This window comes from Medicago truncatula, chromosome 3 (assembly GCF_003473485.1).
Source record: "Medicago truncatula cultivar Jemalong A17 chromosome 3, MtrunA17r5.0-ANR, whole genome shotgun sequence".
Lineage (NCBI taxonomy): Eukaryota > Viridiplantae > Streptophyta > Magnoliopsida > Fabales > Fabaceae > Medicago > Medicago truncatula.
In genome coordinates this window covers 48,954,255-48,974,405 of record NC_053044.1, presented here as the reverse complement: position 1 = coordinate 48,974,405, position 20,151 = coordinate 48,954,255, and the positions used below count along the sequence as shown (strand labels likewise).

Below are 20,151 nucleotides of genomic sequence, written 5' to 3'. Positions count from 1 at the left end.
TCAGTTTAATCAAAATAAAAAACCAATGAATTGTTGCTTGTATAGGGAAACTAAATAAGTACTAGTTCAACTTGTAAAATGTCGAAATTGTTAGATTAGATGTCATGATCAGACTAGTACCTCTACTTGTATGTTAGTTTATAATGACTTTGTCATTTCGTCTATCTAAAAAAAATGATGTTCTGATTTTACAATTAACCGGTGATTATTACTGTATAAACCAGTATAGTACCATTTTTGTTTTGACCAAAAGTAAATATTAATAATTTAAAAATAAAATATGACCGTACTTCTAGTATTTTAAAACATTTTTTATAGATTAAAACAGCAGTTAATTTGTGATGCATGAAGTCCTAGCTAGCTAACCAACAAGTTTTTGAATAACATTTCCTGATATTTTACTTGCATCTAACAAGTAATAATAAACTTTCAAGTAATTTTTCAGACTGGAAAACAAGACAAAAATTTGTACCAGCTATACACATACAGAAATCACACCACTAATTTCCATTTTTTCTAACTAACTTTTTTTGTTTTTTTGACCTTAACTAATCAGCTGCCACCGCATCATCTCCCATGTTCATATCCCCGCCGCCGCCAACTACAAAACCATCACCACCACCACCATTCTCATCCAACCACCATTCCATCGGCGAACACTCCATCTTATGCCGCAATTTCCAATCCAGTGCCTGACATGCCCTAGAACAATAGTTAACCTTCCCACAAACCGAACACCGCCGGAACTCATGCGGCCGCGTCTCCGCCCGTCCACAACCGATATGCGCACACAGCCTCAACCCATCTTCCAGAATCCCTAAACCAGATTCAAACCACTCTCTCAAAAACCAGTTCACCGGATGCACCTCCGGCACCTTCACGTTGTACCTATTCTCTTTTATCAACGGCACCGCCATGTTACTCAGGCGACTCAGTATCCCTTCACAAGAACCAGCGCGTGAAGGTGACGCTAACTCAAGAAAGCGATAGACTAGTAAAATCTCTCTCACGTTAGCTTGCACCAACAACCGTCGTCCCTCCGTGACATTCTGTTTGACGCCGTAACCGTCTTGAAGACAATGGCCTAACTCACGAAGCGCGTCGATATGGCCGAGAAGTGACGCGCGTGCAGAAAGTGCTACTCCAGCACGTAGATCTTTGTCTTGTTTAGTGCCTCCGCTTCCGTTGAACTGAATTACCGCGAGTGAGTATAGCGCCGGCGCGTGTAACTTCATCGCCGCCTTGGCTATTAGAGATACTCCACTTCTTCGATTTCGTAGACAGTAAAATCGGATCTATTCCAAGAAAAAATAACAAACAAATGAATAAATAATGATTATTTATTTTTTATTTTCATTTTCTAAACCCAGAAAAAAAAAAGTGACTGACCATTCCAAGAGTATAACAAGCATCGACGTTACCGACGTTAACACAGCGTTTAAGAAAATGGTGAGAGTTCTCAGACCAGTTTTTGGGCTTAACGGCGAGTACTTTTGGCCCAGCTTTCGATAAAACCATAGGATGAAAACCCAAACGGTTCAGTCTCTTGCATCTGTGTTACATAAAATAATGAATATGAAAAGGAATGAAATGGGTTTTGTTTTGTTAGGGAGAAGAAGAAGAAGAAAGAACTTACGTTAAAAGGGTGTTAAAGAAATGGGAAGGAGAAGAGGCAGTAGAGCTGAGCTTGGTGAGGATAAAGACGACGATATCATCGGGAAAATCTTCAAAGAAGTCTTGATTGTGATTCTTCTTGTGTGGGTGTTTCATTGGTCTTCTCATGATGGTGTTGTTCGCATTTGAGAGAGAAGAGAGAGAGAGAGAGAGAGAGAGATTCTTTGTATCTTTGATGTGTTCTTGTTATGGGATAGGATAGATAGATAGAGATGCTCTCTCTGCAAATAATATGAGTAATATGGTTAGAGAGGAGAGGAGTCTGTATATATATATGTGACAAATGAATGAAACTGTCAAAAGATGAAACGGAGGCGAAAGGTGAGGTGAGAAGTGTTGTTGCTTCTTTATATTTGTATTTCAAGACCGGCAAAACCTTATGATAATGGACCCACGTTTCACAACCGTCGGTTTTTTCATTTTTATTATTCTACTATTTCGCAACGTCATTTCATATTCCCAAAATCAAATAAACATTTCATCCACTTCAAATAAAGTGTTTTTTTATTCTACTTTCTTTTTAACGAAAAATAAAGTTTTTTTTAAGGGAAATTATAGTGTACCGGTACTCCCACTTCAAAAATTTTTAAATTAACTATTATTTTGAAGAAATAAAGAGATATTTATTGATATTTATAGTTTAGAAAATGTCATTTCATAACATCATTTCATTGTTTATAAAAATCAAACTAATTTTTTTCCATTTTATTATAAAAATAATCAAAATTCTCTATTATGAGTATTAGAAATTCAGAAAAATTAAATTTTATTTCGTTGAAGTTTTTGGTAAATAAGATTTAATTATTATAAATAAAGGTAATAGAAAATAACTTTTCTCTTCAAAAAATAACACATTTAACTATTGATTTATTGATCTGGTATACCAATACACTCAAACAAACTAATAGAATTTGCCTTTTTATAATAGTAAACACTAAAATTATCCGCCCGCGTGAGCAATTGAGCATAATTTAATGAAAAACACTGAAACTTTTTCTTTTCAATTATTACACTATTTTCAAAGTATTAATTTTTCTTTAATGAAAAATATATCAATAATTGATTAGGATAATTTGATAAAATTGTTATGACATTTGACTATTTTATTCAATTTCTTAGTATATGTGCAATTGGTTGAACGACATTTATTTTTGAAACCGATGAAGTATGTTTTAGGAGTAGAGTTTAATTAGTCAGTATATAATTATAAACATTGACAGAGAATAATAATCAATTTTTTAGTGGTATTGATATAAACTAACCACACCATATACTTGGCATAGAACCACAGAATATACTGATCCGATTGTTAGTACCTTGAAAGGATTAACAAAAGAGTTTAATGGTTTGAATCACAATAAGAAGATAGAAGAAACAAACAATTCGTTAACACAAGCCAAGAGAGAAGAGATCGATAACTCAAAAGTGTTTTTCGGTGCGTCGATTGAATTATATGAACTCTCTATATTTATAGAGAAAATTTGCAACTGATCTAGGAGATGCTTAAGGGCAGGGATAACTCGAATTAGATAATGTAACAAACGGTTCAATAAACTTGGGAAGTAAGCTGGAACGCGCGGATAAGACTGTAAAGATTCAGATAGAGAAATTCTTTCTTGATCACAAACACAAGAAAAAAGTGTTTAGGCACACATAATTGAACAAAATTAAAGAAAAAATAATCGAAGCATATAACTAAATTCTTTTTCATTTATTTTTCTCTACTTGTGTGAGTGTGCTCAAACCTTTTTTATTTGTATTTGTGTTTAAGCAAGTCTTCCTCGATTCAGATAATTGAATCAAATAGACACGAAAACGTGTTTTTTTAATAAGAGAAATGATATTTGTACAACCATTTTTGTATAACTTTTGTATAACTTTCTTTTTCATATTCACATTATCTTCTTATTCTCTCTCTTCCTTTTTCTCTCTCCAATGTTTTTGACCAATAAAAAAAAGAAAAAAAAATTGTCATAAAGATTGTACCAAATAAAATAATATTAAAAATTTAATTAAATTAACATTATAGAGTAATAAAAGAATCATTTAACTCAACTCAAGCCTGAACCCCAAGCACGGCCAGAGGGTGGTGTTGCACGTAATATATACATTTTTGCGAGTGTTTGCTTCGTTCATTAAAGTAAGTATCCATGGACACAACCTTTGAAGTCTCTCTCTTCATATACAAATACTAGTAATATATGTGATCTATCAAATACGATTCTTTCATTTTTTTTTTAATTCACATAATACTAATTTTATTCAATATAAGACTTAAGGATCAATTTCAACACTTGTGTTCTAACATAAACATTATTCTTATTCCGTCCCATTTCAAATGACATAATTTAAAAATTACGTATTTTTTATATAAAATGTTTTGACCATATCTTTATATTAATATACAAAAACAAACTATAACATATAAGATTCTACAATACATTTGAGTTGGTCTGATGGTATTGACTTAGAATCTAAGAGTATGTTTTCCCTCAAGGTCTTAAGTTTGATTCCCTTATATCAATTTAGATGGGTTAATTAACTTCTCAACACAAAAATATACAAGATGTTATTGGATTTATTTCGATGAATACTTTCAAAATATTAAATATTCATATTTTTTTCTAATAAATTATTTAAAATATTTAAGATCAAAATTATACATTAATATATAACAGAGAGTCAATTAAATTACATAATGTGGGACGAAGTATTAATGTTATAAATTTCTTGAATCTTTACTTGTTTTGATTCTTGACAAGGCCAAAAGACCCAACTCACCTAAAATTTATTAAAATAAAAAGTATTTAAGTAACTTAGGGTAATGATGGCTCAATAAGCTTTCAAAGTTCTGAACTTCCCAAATCCCGTCTACCTAAATTCAAACTGGGTCAAACATCGGAGTGGAGATGTGGGAACGTTCCACATAGTGCGATGTAATGGGGTCTGCTCACTATACGTTTCGTTATTTTAGAGAACCAATACGTTTTAGGTTGAATTTTTCTTTTGAGAAATTTAACTTTTTTAAGTCATGTAGTGGTTAAATTTATACTCTCTCTCTCATATTGTAAGTAAAACTCAATTTTTTAAATATTTAATAAGTGATGTATTTGATCTGTTATAATCATATATATTATTTATTAAATGAGCATAAAAAAATAATTTTTATTTACAATAGTGACTAGAAGAAATACGTTTGAATGTGAAAATATAAAATTTATATGTTTGGGCTACGACTCGAAAGATAATACTATCAACTGAGTTATAATTACGAGACATCTATTTTATTTCTTTATTTTAAAATAGAATTTTTTTCACATTCTAATATTATTTTTTTAGTACAAATTCATATCCTAATATTTTACTATCATGTAGATAATCCTTATTTCATTCAAAATGTTTAATTTGTATTGGCAACATTTTTAAAGTTCCTAAAAAAAAACACATATGACCTTTTTTTTAGAGAGACAAGCATATATGACCTATTGCCTTATTTTATTTTTTGTTGTTAATAGGTTCCTCGTTTTGTAATTTGAAAAGACATAAGAATGACAATAACAAGCGATTAAAAAGGTAATACTAAAACGTATGTGTACTCATTGGAATTGAAATTAGAGAGTAATATGAAGAATTTTATATCTCATCGAAAATCCAAACTTAGTGGTAAAAAAATTATGCAAAAAATTAAATAAATCGCGGTGATGGAAATACGGATGAACCGAAAATTTATTAATTTTTTAGAGAATTTTTTATTAATGTAATGCAATATATGTAATTACACATATATGGGCCGACTTGATAGACCTATTGAACTTTTCTATACGCTTTAGCCTGATTTATTTAAATTAATGAACTTTTAAAAAGTTTGAGCATATTCTATTTGAGGAATGTTAACAACGCTCACTTTTTAACACTCTCTCCAACACTCACTATTTTATTGGATGAAATCAATGTATATCCCATCACAGAGTGTGAGTTCAATTTTCAAAGTGTAGACCTATATGATTTAACCAATAAGAGAGTGAATATTAGAGAGGTTATTCAAAAGAAAGTATTATTAACATTACTCATTCTATTTACTAAACGAATTAGGCCGGATCAAACTTTGAGTAGACTGGATTATGCCTTTGATGAGCTGCCTGCCTATTTCCACCCTACTTTCAAGGATAAAATTTTAATTTGATAGACAAAACAATATTGAGTTATCTTAATTATTTTGTTACCTTAAGATCAAAAAACTTAATTAATAGTATATCTATCTTGCCGTGACCATCAAATGGATTGTACAAGTTTACTCAACAAACCAAATAAAATGGTGGACTAGTAGGCCAAATTAATCAAAGCAAATACACATGATAATAGATATATCGAACTTTCACGTTTAAGTAAACAATATTAATGGATTTAACATGGTAGGTGGACCCTGGAATGAAGATATATGACACGAACAACTACTGTCCCAAGCCAATATTAATCTCTTTTATAGTATTTGATTAATTATATATATGAACTTTCACATATCTACGCATAACGCAAGTTGATGATGGAATAAAAGCACAAGTTGGGATCAGGCAGGAAAGAGTTTTGGAAAATAAGTTAAATGTATAGATATTTTTTATATGTACATGAGTGGGGACATGGGGAAGAAAAGAATTGAAGTAAAGTAAATTAATGATTAATTTTTTTTTTTTGGGCCAATGATTCCCCTTCTATCTGTGATCTGGATAAACCCTATAGAATTAATGTAGATTTGGATAAGCTCTGAAGGTGTGAAGTTGGTGAAACACAAATCCTTTTCCTCTCCTATACAGTCCCACCAGAAAAAACATGGAAATATTCGACCTACGGTTTGGTAGAAAACAAGACAAGTACTTCCCTTGATCTAAGTGAATTAATATATGAAAATTTTAGCACATAGAATACGATTCGTGAACCAAAGAAAGAAAGGATAGATCAATAAGCCAAAGCCACCTAACTAAAGAAAAATTTGCATTACAGCGTGATTGTTGCATGGTTTAGCAGAGAATGATTTATCCTTATTTATTAATTTTGTTACGTCTGCAGCAATTTAATCTAATTTTTTCCCGTTCATTTACTTTATTAGTTTGCAATTATTTAACCTAATAAATTTCATCTAAAAAAATACATCTGATACGATTATCGAATTTTCTTTTATAATATTTTCAGATTACATACATTTTATGAAATGTTTTATTTTGTCAACTATGTATTATCACATTTATTTTTTAACCGTTACCTATCATATATTGCATTTTATTATTCGTATATCAATCCTTTTACGATAAACACGAGCGGAACACGGGTCAAAAATCTAGTATTTCTTTATATAAAATACATACTCCATCTATCTTATCTTATATAAGTAAAATTAGCTCACATTATCTCTAATAATGAAAAAAGCAATTGCATTTTTTAAATTGCTCATCATGAAAACCTTGTTTATATTCTAGACCATTAAATTAAGTTTATTGAATATATTCGAGACCTAATGATCCAAGATATGTGGGTGAATTAATTTAACTTCCTAAAAAAAAAAATATTCAAGATATATATAATACCCTAAACTCTTTTTTTTTTTTGGACAAGAAACACCCTAAATTTGATGCTTGGTGTTCGCGAGTTTTTCTTAATAAAAGGAAATCGTCATTTGTTGTTTAGTACTTCCTCCGTTCTTTTTTAAGTGTTACTTTTGGAGAAATTTTTTGTTCCTATTTAACTGTCACTTTTAAAGTTCAATACAACATTAAATGTTGTTTTATCAATATTGTCCTTAGTTATTTATTGCGGAGAGAGAAATATATGAAATGAGATATTAAATGAATAAGGTCATTATAGTAAAAATATAGTTTATTGCATCAAAAGTAGTACTACCTCCGTCCCTAATTATAAGACCCTTTTGAAAGAAAAAAAATTGTCCCTTTTTATAAGACCCCTTTGCTATTTCCAACTACATTAATTATTTCTTTACATACATGCCCCTATTTATTATACATCTTTTTCTTCAATCAACAATAAATAACATGTTGAAAACATAAACCAACTCTCTCTTAAAGGATAAAATTGTAAAAACGATAGTAATTACAAACATATTTAATACAAATATTCACTATCTTAATTTCCGTTATTTTTTCAAAAGGGTCCTATAATTAAGGACGGAGGTAGTATCAATTGTTGATTGTTTTGATTTGTGTAAAATATCAAAATATGACAATTAAAAAGGAACGGATGTAGTACTATAATAATTAAGTAAGGTCCACGTCCGACTTTGTGTTGCTAAATAATTAAGGTGCCATGTAGTTTTCTTGGTCAATCAAAACGAAGCTGGAAGGCTGCGTAAAAGATTGACGTATAATGTAATGGAGATTATATATATATATATATATATATATATATATATATATATATTGGTAAAGTCGCTTCCATGAATTTCACATCAAAATTGTTTTGTACGTATAATAATATGTTAGAACTATCCCCGTAAGCTTAGCTCAGTTAGTATGGATATTGCATATTATATACAGGAGTTGGGGTTTGAACCACGAACACTACACTTCTCCACAATTAAATTGTGTGAGCTCTAACCACTAGACTACTTGACAAAAAAAAAAAATGTTAGAATTCACATTCCTACAATCGAATATACTTACAATTATAATTTGTTGAATTAATAAATCTCATCATGAAATTGTAGGGTAAAAGATCATATATTCTTTTTTTTTAGATGGATGGACTCATAAGAGAGGAAAGTGTCATGCCTTACAATTTCGATAATTTTAACGATTAAATTAAGATTTATAAAGGTATAAAAATTATCTTTCATATGCAAAGGATCCATTGAAAAAATTATATAAAATTGGTTTAATTATATAAATGGTCCCTTAAATAATTATGAGATTTCAATATGACCCCCTTATTAACTTTCGCCCCATTCTGGTCTCATAAGTTACCTCCGTCAATCAAATAAATCCATTTTGTTAAATTCTTTGAGAAAAACATAAACATTCATCCCCTTCATCATCTAACCCAGCAAAATTCATCCTCTTCATCACTAAACCCAGAAAAATTCATCATAAAAATTCAGAAAAATAAAAAATTTAAAAAACTCAAAACACCCATTTTCCAATTTTACTCAATTTTTTCAAAATTCAACAAAATGGTTCATAAAACTCAAAACACACCCATTTGCATGCACGTGCTTCATAGTGATTAATCAATCATCACTTGTATTGATCCAAATCACTTTCTTCACAATAATTTTCCTTCTTCTACTTTGCTTAAAGGAAGCTCAAAGGAAGAAGAAGAAGAAGAAGAAGAAGATGATGATGAATCGAAATAGCAGAAATACAATTTGCTTCCTTACACGCTTCCATCATCAGCAACACAACCCATCTTCTCAATTCACTTCAAAAACAGTTTTTGATGAAAAACATCTCTCCTTCTCCGACCACAACACCACCATCGGCCTCCGTTTGCATTCTCCACGCCCTTTCTCTACCCCTTCGTCCATCACCACTCCATCAATCGTCGTCGCCGTCGTCTATATCTTGATAAGAGAAAACCCGGACAAGGGAGAGAGCACCAGAAAGAAAAGAGAGGACCCTCCAGATCTGAATTCCACCACACAACCTTACACCGACAACGACCTCCACCGCATCTCTCTTGCCGACCGCCGCAAAATGAATCTTTCTGTCAAGATCTGTGTTTTTTTAGAGACGGTGATAGTGTGGTGACTTGTGGCCGGTGTTATTAGAGAGAGAACTCAGATGATAGGTATGAAGAGGAGAAAAGTTGCAGAGAAGATGAAAGAGAAAGAGAAAGAGAGAAATTGAGAAAAGAGTAAAGAATTGTGATTTTGAATTGAGAGAAGAGGGAAGAATTGTTGATGAAGAGGGAAGAAACAAAGAATCCTGGTTGAACAAATGTATAACGTATTCTTGTTGGTTTTCTCAATATCATAGAGGATTAGACACGACACAATTCAGACCAAAGTTATGTTTTTCTTAAGAAACAAAAGTTGTTCATTTTTTTTTGAAAGGAGAAGTTGTTCATTGTACAGGATGAAGATAAGCTTAATGCTGCTAATATTGATTGATGCATATATCTAAGCAGTGAACCAAAAATCTTTTCTATTGAGTGAAAAAATTTGATTGGAATTAATAACTGATAAAACAATCTTGACGTGGAGAAAAGATTTTGATTTTAATGAGTTTGACTAGAATTAAGGTTTTATGGATTTAATTGAATGGTTTAATTTGAGTTTTTTTTTTAATTTTATTATTTTTTCTGGATTTTTATGATGAAGGTGATGAATTTTTCTGGGTTTAGTGATGAAGAAGATGAATTTCTTTGAGTTTGATGATGAAGGGATGAATGTTAACGTTTTTCACAAAGGATTTAACAGAATGAATTTATTTGACTGACGGAGGTAACTTATGGAACTAAAATGAGGCGAAAATTAATAAAGGGACCATATTGAAATCTCATAATTATTTAAGGGAGCATTTATGTAATTAAGCCTATAATATTTTTTTTTATTATTCTTTTTCTTTGATGGAAATTAAATTCAGAAAGGTAAACCAATTTTTTTTTAAGAGAGCAAAATACAAATATATTAAACAATTGAAATCAAATTACAATAGTGTTAAAATTTAAATCCCTCAACAACAAAAAAAATAGTATTAAATTTTTTTTTTGTCAATTAGCCTAATGGCCCCTGCACATATTGTACATTATTCCTTATCAAATGAGTTAAACTCACGAGGACAATAGTGTTAAAATTTAAAGATGCAAAAGTGAAAAGATAAAAACACCAGAACATAATGACGTTAGTACCACAACAACAGCAACAATAACAATAACAAAAATAAGCTACCAAGAGTAGCCAACCTAAACAGGGGAAGGATTGAATACTCCATTGGTAGAAATCCTTAATTATTGTTTTAATTTAATTATAGATCAAAAACTTCACGACATCAATAAGAGGATCTTTAAAACCGTCTTGACTATAAAACATGAATTGATTACATCATTTACAAATATCCACAAACAAATCATCCATAACAAATGAACCTTCACTTTTTTTCTTTCTTTCCATGAAACACTAAATTTATAAGTTCGTAATTTCGGGGTCACATTCAATGGATGCTTGCCAATTTCCCCGCCGCCATGTAATCATTTTCCGGACAAAAACGTGTTGTGTGCGTCAATTATTGTTTATTTTTTCTTGCAAAATTGCTAACTCATCCGTGGTGTGCGAGTGGGACAAAATATAAAAAAAAATATTAGGACAATAAATCGAAAATAAAATCACAAGAAGATGTTAACAAGAAAAAAGAAAATGAGCAGATTTATATCATGGAGTCATGGAATGTATTTTCTCACAAAAAACTTCTACCAAAGTTATGGGGGAGAGAAATTAAAAAATGTTTTCTTTTTTGACAAATGAAAAAAGAGGTGCAACACAAGGACAAATTAAAAAATGTTAGCAACACTTGTTATGCGACTCGTACCATTTTTTTTTTCAATATTCATTTTTTGATGGGGTCAATATACACTCTTCTATTAAATAAAATTTATGTGATATTGTCCTTAAGCTTAACTTGGTTGGTAGATACATTATATATATATAGAGAGAATGTTACTAATAGTTTTTTTTTTTCTTTCTAATCAAAGGATTGAACTCACATAATTAATCATAACCCAAATTCGATATCTGAATAGAACAAATTTAAGTCAAACTTTATTTATCTTATGAAGGTTAATAAAAAAAATAACATTTTTTCTTAAGAGAGATTGATGTATATAACATGAACCCTCTCATGCTATCATTGCCGTCTTGCGTGTTGTTAAGTATTCATTCCTTCCATTTTTACTTTTTGAGTCGTCTTATGTGAACAAACGTTAAACAGGAGCATACAACATGAAGGACGTTATGGGATTTTATATTAAAAAAGTGAATGCTTTATAATAAGTATGCTGTGTCAACCAATATGAGCAAATATGTGCTTCTACGTGATACTTATAAATTGCTTTCAAAGTAAATTCTACCTCATATTTCTCTTGATCTTCTCTTTAAAATTTAGATAGATAAAACTTGGTGAAGAAGGGAGAAAATTGTTAAAAGAGAAAAAGAGAAATAAAAAATAACCTAAAATAAATATGATGTGTGGTATATAATAATAAGAGAAAAGTTGAAAAAATAGAGGCGAAAGAACTTCTCTTTCCATTTATTTGGTTAAAAAAAAGTGGGAAGAGAAATTTAATTATTTTGAAAATGATATATAGAATTTTACTCCAATGAGAAGTTTCATCCCTAAGCTGCTTAACTCACAAATATAATTTATCTCTCTTCTTCTATATTTCTTGTGGACTCTCCCATTTTTACAATTTTAAATGCATAAAATTAATATTATAATCCTGTTGAACTGAAGTTTCTTAAATCAGCAACTTTGACTAAATCTATAAAAACTCAAAATTTTGTGGTACACCAAAGCAATATTTTATTACCCTATGATACCATATACTGATATGATTTTTCCCAATTCCCTCAGTCATAGATCTAAAATGCGTATGGCTAAGGGCTAAGGCAAAGTCAATAATGCAAATGCAAGAGATGAGTTGGGCTTGTGCTAAAAATAGACTGATTAACGAACCCCACATAGTTGTTTGCTTCCAGCACGCTTAAGACAAAGAGAGAAAGAGTGAACTGTGAAGGGAACTTTGCCACCTTCCAAATGATGCTATCAAAATGTGTGTAAGTGATATAAAATACTTGGAGCCATAATTACACCACTAATTGCTTCCACATGCATGCTTTGATGTGTGAGCTTCTAAAGATGCAAAAGCAACTTAGAATGCTCTATTTAACCTATCCATCCTCTCAAATCATTTTAGGAGTTCATACAATTTTTTCCCATATTTTTTCTAAAGTTTAATGGAGATGCACACGGTTTAAAATAATTTTACATCGTCGTCAAATGATAGTTCGTCCTATTATCCTATATATCTATATTTTTTTAGACGTCAGTGTAGAGTTAGTTTACACATTGAAAGTGTATATATGTTCCCTTTATTTAAAAAACTCCCAAAATGATTTTGAGAGGATGCACTCTTTCTAAGTATTTCCACCTTGAGCCAATCAACTTTTTTTGTTGTTGTTCATTAAGGTAAAAATAAACAAGGCAAGGAAACTACTATTTACACGCATGGGTCACTTTAATTTAAGATTCCATCAGTACTAGTACTATACTACATCCTTTGGCATGGATCTATCCTCTATAAAAGGGCATGAGATGATACAAAAGAATGGTCACCTAATTTTCTCCATACCCAAATGGTAAGAAATTGGGTGTGTCTGTGCTAAATGTTTCTCATATTGAGGCATTCCGCAAAGGTGTTTGGTACCATATTTCAAAAGTAACATTTATGCACTTCGATATGATCGATATCTGGCTAGCTAAATTAGTGTGGTTATGGCACGGCCATAAACTTTGTAGGAGTAGTTTACAATCACCTTGGTTTGCACGCTAAACAAGTTATTCGAATTGTGAAGAAACTTGATTGCTCATTTCTGGTTCAGTCTACAAAGGTGCCGAATAAAGACTATAATAAATATTGACTATATTGGTCACACCATAACAAACTCCTTGTACTCGTTTGATGTGAAAACTTAATCATCAAATTAATTTTGATTGTGTTATGAAACTCCACCCTCCCTCGTCAACTTCCCACCCCCTCTTATACATCTTGACAAGTGACGCACACGGATCAATTGTTATTAACCTCGCCAACCTATTAAATCGAACACAAAGAGACACCTCAACAATCCAAGGGTCGTCCCAAAAATAAGAATTCTCCCCATTAACCACAAACTTAACTAAGTGATTTTCAAACTAAATTGTGATTCCACTAATAAACGCTCTTCATATAGAATGAATATTTTTGTGTCAACACCGTCCTTCTCCAACCTCAACCCTAAGCATCAATCACCATCACTAATTTTGATGAAAATTGCTGTATGCACATGTTGTTTGGCTGAGAAACACATATAAAAGACGAAAATATCCCTCGATAGTTAACTGCCGAGGAAAAATAAAATCGGCTGCAGTTAACTACCGAGGAAAACCTCGGCAGTTAACTACGGAGGAAAAGCAATTTTCAAAAATAAATCTCCTTCGACACTTAAGTACCGAGGAGTTGTTTCTAGCTTTTTAAAATCAAGTCTAATGGGCAAATTAGCAACTATTGTTTCTTACAGTTTTTATTTATTTATTATTATCATGTTATAGGTAAGTTAGCAACTATTAATCTCCATATGCAACATGTGAGGCGCACAAAAATTAAAATTTCAATAATTATTCCATTATTTTTGTTTTTGCAGGCGTCTGCAATGTATTTTCTTAAAGTTTAAACTATTTTTTGGTGAATTCTTAAAGTTTAAGAATTTTAAATGCTAATTAAATTTACAAGGACATATGCAATCTAAATATCACACAAATATGATAAATGTAGAACTTATTGACGGTATGTGAATTGAAACCCAAAATAAATTAATGTAAATATTTGTGAAAGATGTTTTTCCAAAATGCAAAGTGGGTGGAGTATGAAGGAAAGATTGTTTGTGAGAAAAAGCAATTCATGTCACACATAAAGTGAATTATTACAACCACCGATTCAACTCAATATTTAATTTGATCAGATTGAATAAACCTCTCATTATCTGAAATAAATGGGAGGAGACAAGAAAAGAGGGAGATCAAGGAGAGAGACAAACGGTAATTAAAAAGCCATAAACAACTCCTTGGTACTTAAGTGCTGAAGGAGATTTTTTTTTTTGAAAATTGCTTTTCTTCGGTAGTTAACTGCAACCGATTTTATTTTTCCTCGGCAGTTAACTATCAAGAGGTATTTTTGTCTTTTACATGTGTTTCTCAGCCAAACAACATGTGTATGCAACAATTTTCAATTTTTATTGGATGTTTGCAAAAAAAAAAATACAGTTAATATGAATCAAACTCAATTAGCATTATCCTCTAAAACAAGCCTCAAATATCACAAAAATGTATAATTATATTTAATCATCTTATCTTGTAGGTGTATAAATACTATTGGCAAAATTACATTCATCGTCTTTTAACTTAATTTTAGATAACGATTTCGTCATTTATCATTTTTCAATCCACTTTAACATTAAAAACTCATCGAAATAAAACCATATATATGAATCTTAAAAAAAAATCATATAAATTGATCAAAAGGATAAAAATGACATAAAAAAAATATAAATGAAATAGTCGTTACTTAAAATTAAGTTAAGGGACGACGAAAGCAATTTTGCCAGTAATTTGATTCTGAGAGTCTCTGTTTTTATTGTATCAAGATAGTGCAAATAATATCATAGAAAAGACAGTGAAATATGACTAGATACCTTCCTAAAAATTCTTTACAATACATCCAGAGTTATCAAACCAATTAATTATAATTTATCTTTTGACAAATTAATTATAATCTCTCAATCAAATAGAGAACAAGTTTCCTATATTTTATTAAGTTATACACTTATATATAGGAACCAAGCAATTGAGTAATTCCTGTATATAGACAATATTGCTTTTCAAAATAGTAATACATTTATCTTTTCCTTTTTCCTTCATAATAAAAAATTAAAATGAGACGTTTTTCCTCTAAATTCAATTGTTTTTACAAACTTCTGTCTTCATTTTTTTCTATAAATTTACAAGATATAATTATTTTATGGTACGATAACATTTTCGTTAAAACAAGGATGAGTGATAGTTGAAATTGTGTCAGGAGCTATGTTTGCGTGAATATCACTTCACATCATATTACTAACCATCCCTAGCTCCAAATTAAAAAATCGATCCGACCATTTATCTGATTATTATTGAGCATCTCAATCATCCAATGTGGCCATATGTATATTTCTGATATGGCCAAAATAAATCAGTGTCTACAGTACCAAGGGGGTTTAATTTAATCTAGCAGAAGATGTTAGAATATCCTGCAACATAACAAACTAAAGTTGAATTTTAGCTGAAAATATACTTACATTTAATGTTTGATAATGCATAGAATAAGATTATCTTTAGAGAAAGAGACCCTTAAAATACTAGGACAAAAAAAAATAGCGTCGATCATCATAAAATTATAAGTGACGTATATGAAAAAATCTACTGGAAATTTTACTTTAGGAAGTATTAATATGTATGGAAAAGGATGACCAAGACCATCACCAAACACAAAGAAGAAAGGAAAAAAAAAAACTAAAAGCCTCTAGAAATCATGACAATGCTCGTTTTTTTTTTATATTTATTTAATGACAACGTTCGTATCAACAAACAATAGAGGCAGCGAGACAAAAAGTAAAATAAAATCAGAAATTTAACTAGAATTATCCATATGTAAATCATATTTGGCTAAATTATCAAACTATTCTATTGACTTCACAAAAAATATGAGACAATAAGTAATGCTTATCTCATTATTTAGCAAGAAACAATGATACCTAAGGCTACACTCATTTAACACCAATCCCAAATTCACCTTCTAATCATACTCAATATCAATGGCTCTAAAGCCTCAACCAAAGATGGTTACTATATATGTAGGCACTCCGTATTGATATTTCTATTTTAACACGAAAAATAAAATTAGATAGCCTATTTTTCGTGTCATTAATTAGTAGAAACTCTAGTTATATGATCAATTAGTTAATCTACCAAACCTTGATTTGAGCGAAAAATAACATTAGGACTCTTTCTCCATATAATTCAAACACATGCAAACCAAATGATGATTAGCCTCTCAACTAACAAAGTCTCATCTATATTCTATGCAAAACTATTGTCAGTTTTCAATACACCCTCTCAAATTCAATATCATTGGACTAAGCGAGTGAGTGTAAACGGTGTGTGACCTTAAATAGATAAGCTCTAGAATAAATACTAGCTTTTTTACAATCCAAATGATAATATATTTTGAATAATTATAATCAAAATATTGTATTTTCAACTGCATCATGATTTAAATGTAACCAAAAATAAGCAGGAGAAAAATATTATTCAATTGCCTAATTGATACACAACATATGTCCGGCAGAACGAGGATAAATTGTTAATTATTTCAGGAAGTGATGCACCCACTGAATTATGTGGTTGGGCAGATTTAGCATAAACTTCTTAGATTATTATAAGTAGAGTTGAACTTTTTAACACTAAAATTGACTACAACGAGAATGGAGGGAGAGGAGTTAGGTAGCGTATGAAGGACTAATTATTTTCTTTGCCGTGAAAATTGCCTAGTGGACCGTATTCGTGGTACATACATATTGATTGGTGTTGTGGGCTCCTAAGTCGTGTTCTCCTCTACCAATTGAGATTCAGCTTTTCAACCTTATATAATAGATCAAATTAACCATCACTGATGTGGACTACTGCAATACATGGGGATAAGGCTGAAGGTTGTCAAGTACATATCTGTTTTTTTCTAAGAGGAAACTAAGATGGGAAAAAAGATAATCTATCATACCAACCAAATAAAAAATGGTTGATACTTGTTCTTGTGAGATTTGGTTAGATTGCATGAGATGGGGTATGGCTTGCTCCCATTCAACACTTTGCTCTTGGTGTGTCCACCACCTACTCTTTCATAGTTTCTGCTATATCCACACATAGCCAATGGCCTTTGTGTGAACTAGTACATACTATACATTTATAATTATAAACGCACCATACTACAATTTTTTTTGAATAAATCAACGCACCATACTACATAAAATTACATAATTCTCTTTTTTAATGTGATGGATTGACTTTAGTTAATATTTTTATATGCAAAAGTGACATTGATTTCTTATGTGTGGGATAATATGGATTGGATTAGATCAAACTAGGTATATAACGCGTGCAACGATTAATTTTTTTATAAGTTTATTGGAAACGACAATTTTGATAGTTCTATTGAACTATTATTTTTTTTTTAAAAACATCAATATTAAAATAGTTTTAAACTTTTTTCATCATAAAGTGAAAGAGATATTTAAAAAAATGGTGATGCTAAGTGCTAACCAGTATCCTTAGGGCAATGGTTAAGGAAACCAAAATAAGAAAATTTGTATTGAATTCAACAATTTTTTAACTTTTAAAAAGTCAAATCTATTACAAAATAACATTCCAAAATAGAAATGTAAGAATGACAAAATAACCTTGAAACTGCTTAGGATGTAAAGAAGTTTGAGCGAAATTTAAATAAATTTCCGTCATTATTGGTTTACCATTAATTTCATTTTCTTAATAATCATAGTTGTTTCATGAATAGTGTACCTGTTTCGTTACGGATGGGATTCGACTTATATTGACTTCGACTTATATCCTTATAACTGAAAATAATGTCACAATTTATTGTATAACTATTAAACAAAAAATAAATATATTCATGTCACATTTTATTGTATAAGTAAAAACCAAAAATAAATTTTTAATGCATGACTTTGATGCATTTTATTGTATAAGTAAAACCAATTTGAAGTTATAAAAGTGAATGATAATACTAATTGGAAGTTTCAAATATCAAGAGGGCGTTTGATATGTTAAAAGAGGAGTTAGAATATAAGGGTCAAGTTCATCCAAAAAAAAAGTATAGAAGGATGACAAAGTACTCAATAGTACTCCCTCCGGTCTCAAATGTAAACAACTTTTTATTTTTTAGGTTCATTCAATAAATGATGTATGTGGTCTGAGACCACATACATCATTTATTGAATGAACCTAAAAAATAAAAAGTTGTTTACATTTGAGACCGGAGGAAGTAATAAAGTTCAATCGTTTGTAATAATATTAAATTTAAATCAAAAAAATTTAACATAAATTTTCACATATTTTTTCTAATGAAAGTGAATACCATTAGGACAACCATAATCTACATTAAAACCTAATGCAAAATAATAAATGCTTCAAAAACTTTATAATGGAGTAGTAAAAAATATCTAATATGAAGTTTACTCAACACCTTTAATGGTTTTCATCTTATTCCACTATACTCTACTTAAATTCATGTGACATCTACAAATTAAAATCTCCTTTGGAGAAGATTTGGAGTAGACCACCAATGGCATATTAACAAAACAAAAAAAAAAAAAACATTGTACATACACGTACGTGGTATCAAACATCCTTTCAAGAATAAAAGATTGTGATCTAACACCGGGGAACAAATCCCACCAAGCGTAAGCTGCTTTTAAATTCATCACGCAGTGCTTGTTTGGTTGCACGGCGGGTGCACCAAAACATACGTTTGTGTCAATTGAACGTGATTTCATCTTAAAAATTCAGGTGAATTACACTCACCTTCCTTGGGATATGCTTGTATCAAACATGTATTAGTAGTTGTTAGAGTTAAAACGAAAACTATACACTGAAATAGCCTCGATTGTAGCCTCACCCGTTGATTCTAAAGAAAAAGAAAAAGACATCGTAAATTGATTATAAGTGAAAACTACTATTCTTCTTCTACAATGCACATATGTGCTCTGCCAAAATAAAATTTTGCACACTCATGAGTACAGGAGTTGTTCACAAAACATATTTATAATCAATTCATGCATCTGTTTTTAACTAGTGTGGAATTGAACTCTCAAGAAAAAATTTAAAAGGATAGACTCAAAATAAACACAAAACAAAACACTAAAAAAAGGTGTATCATTTCACCTTTATTTATAATTTATTGTTACAGTAGTTTCATGTAGTGCATCTTACTCAATGATTTAGTTAAGTCATAAAAGAAGTTATAAAAATTTAATTTCAAAGGTTATCGAGAGTTGCAATGTGAAAAAGAAATATAGCACTTCTATGAAAATATATGTAGTTACTTTTGGAAATTAGTTTATCGGCACATGAACAATCGTTGATAGTTTATAACTTCAATTCAATACATTTATATATTTAAGAAAAATAAGTCATAAAAATTTGTTAAAAAATAATAAAATGATTTCCATTAGTGAACGTATCATTATACCTTGTATCATTACTTTCTTTTAAGAGTTGTATCTTTATCATTATTGTAAAAAAGAAAGGTTGTATCATGATTGATATAGTGGACAATAACTAATGAATTTAAAGATGCAAAAGGGATGTAATATATTTCTAAACATGACACATCATCCCAATGCTTGTATAGGAATCACTAGGTTTAGTATGGGAAAGGGGAGTTGTTTTCCACCATGGGAAAGTAAATTTAAACCATTGGATCAAATGAAGAACACATTTTAATCCTACTCTCTAAACACTATATTATTTGTTTACAATATCTTTCACTCTCTTTTATATCCCCACACCTCCACACCACCAGCACCACTAAATCATATATTCAGCAACCACTTTGACCACCACCATGGTTGCTGCCGGAAAACTTCCTGGTAGTAAACACTTTGATTAATATAAG

At 30.4% G+C, this 20,151-nt stretch overlaps 1 protein-coding gene across 1 annotated transcript; it reads right to left on the bottom strand.

Moving 5' to 3' along the window:
• Nucleotides 1-357: 357 nt before the first annotated feature.
• Nucleotides 358-2,010, bottom strand: LOC11434668 (F-box protein At5g50450). Its single transcript, XM_003602769.4, has 3 exons — nucleotides 1,637-2,010; nucleotides 1,390-1,552; nucleotides 358-1,295 (listed from the first exon to the last, which is right to left on the bottom strand). Exons 1-3 carry the CDS (start codon nucleotides 1,780-1,782, stop codon nucleotides 549-551), a joined length of 1,056 nt encoding a protein of 351 aa, XP_003602817.2. The 5' UTR covers nucleotides 1,783-2,010; the 3' UTR covers nucleotides 358-548.
• Nucleotides 2,011-20,151: the final 18,141 nt, after the last annotated feature.

What these genes read in the sequence shown, in the direction of transcription:
- LOC11434668 (XM_003602769.4), bottom strand. Translation starts at nt 1,782, where the DNA reads ATGAGAAGACCAATGAAACACCCACACAAGAAGAATCACAATCAAGAC. An exon ending in TTCTTTAACACCCTTTTAAC is followed by an intron (nt 1,553 to 1,636) that starts GTAAGTTCTTTC and finishes TATGTAACACAG; the next exon opens with ATGCAAGAGACTGAACCGTT. An exon ending in CTTGTTATACTCTTGGAATG is followed by an intron (nt 1,296 to 1,389) that starts GTCAGTCACTTT and finishes TTCTTGGAATAG; the next exon opens with ATCCGATTTTACTGTCTACG.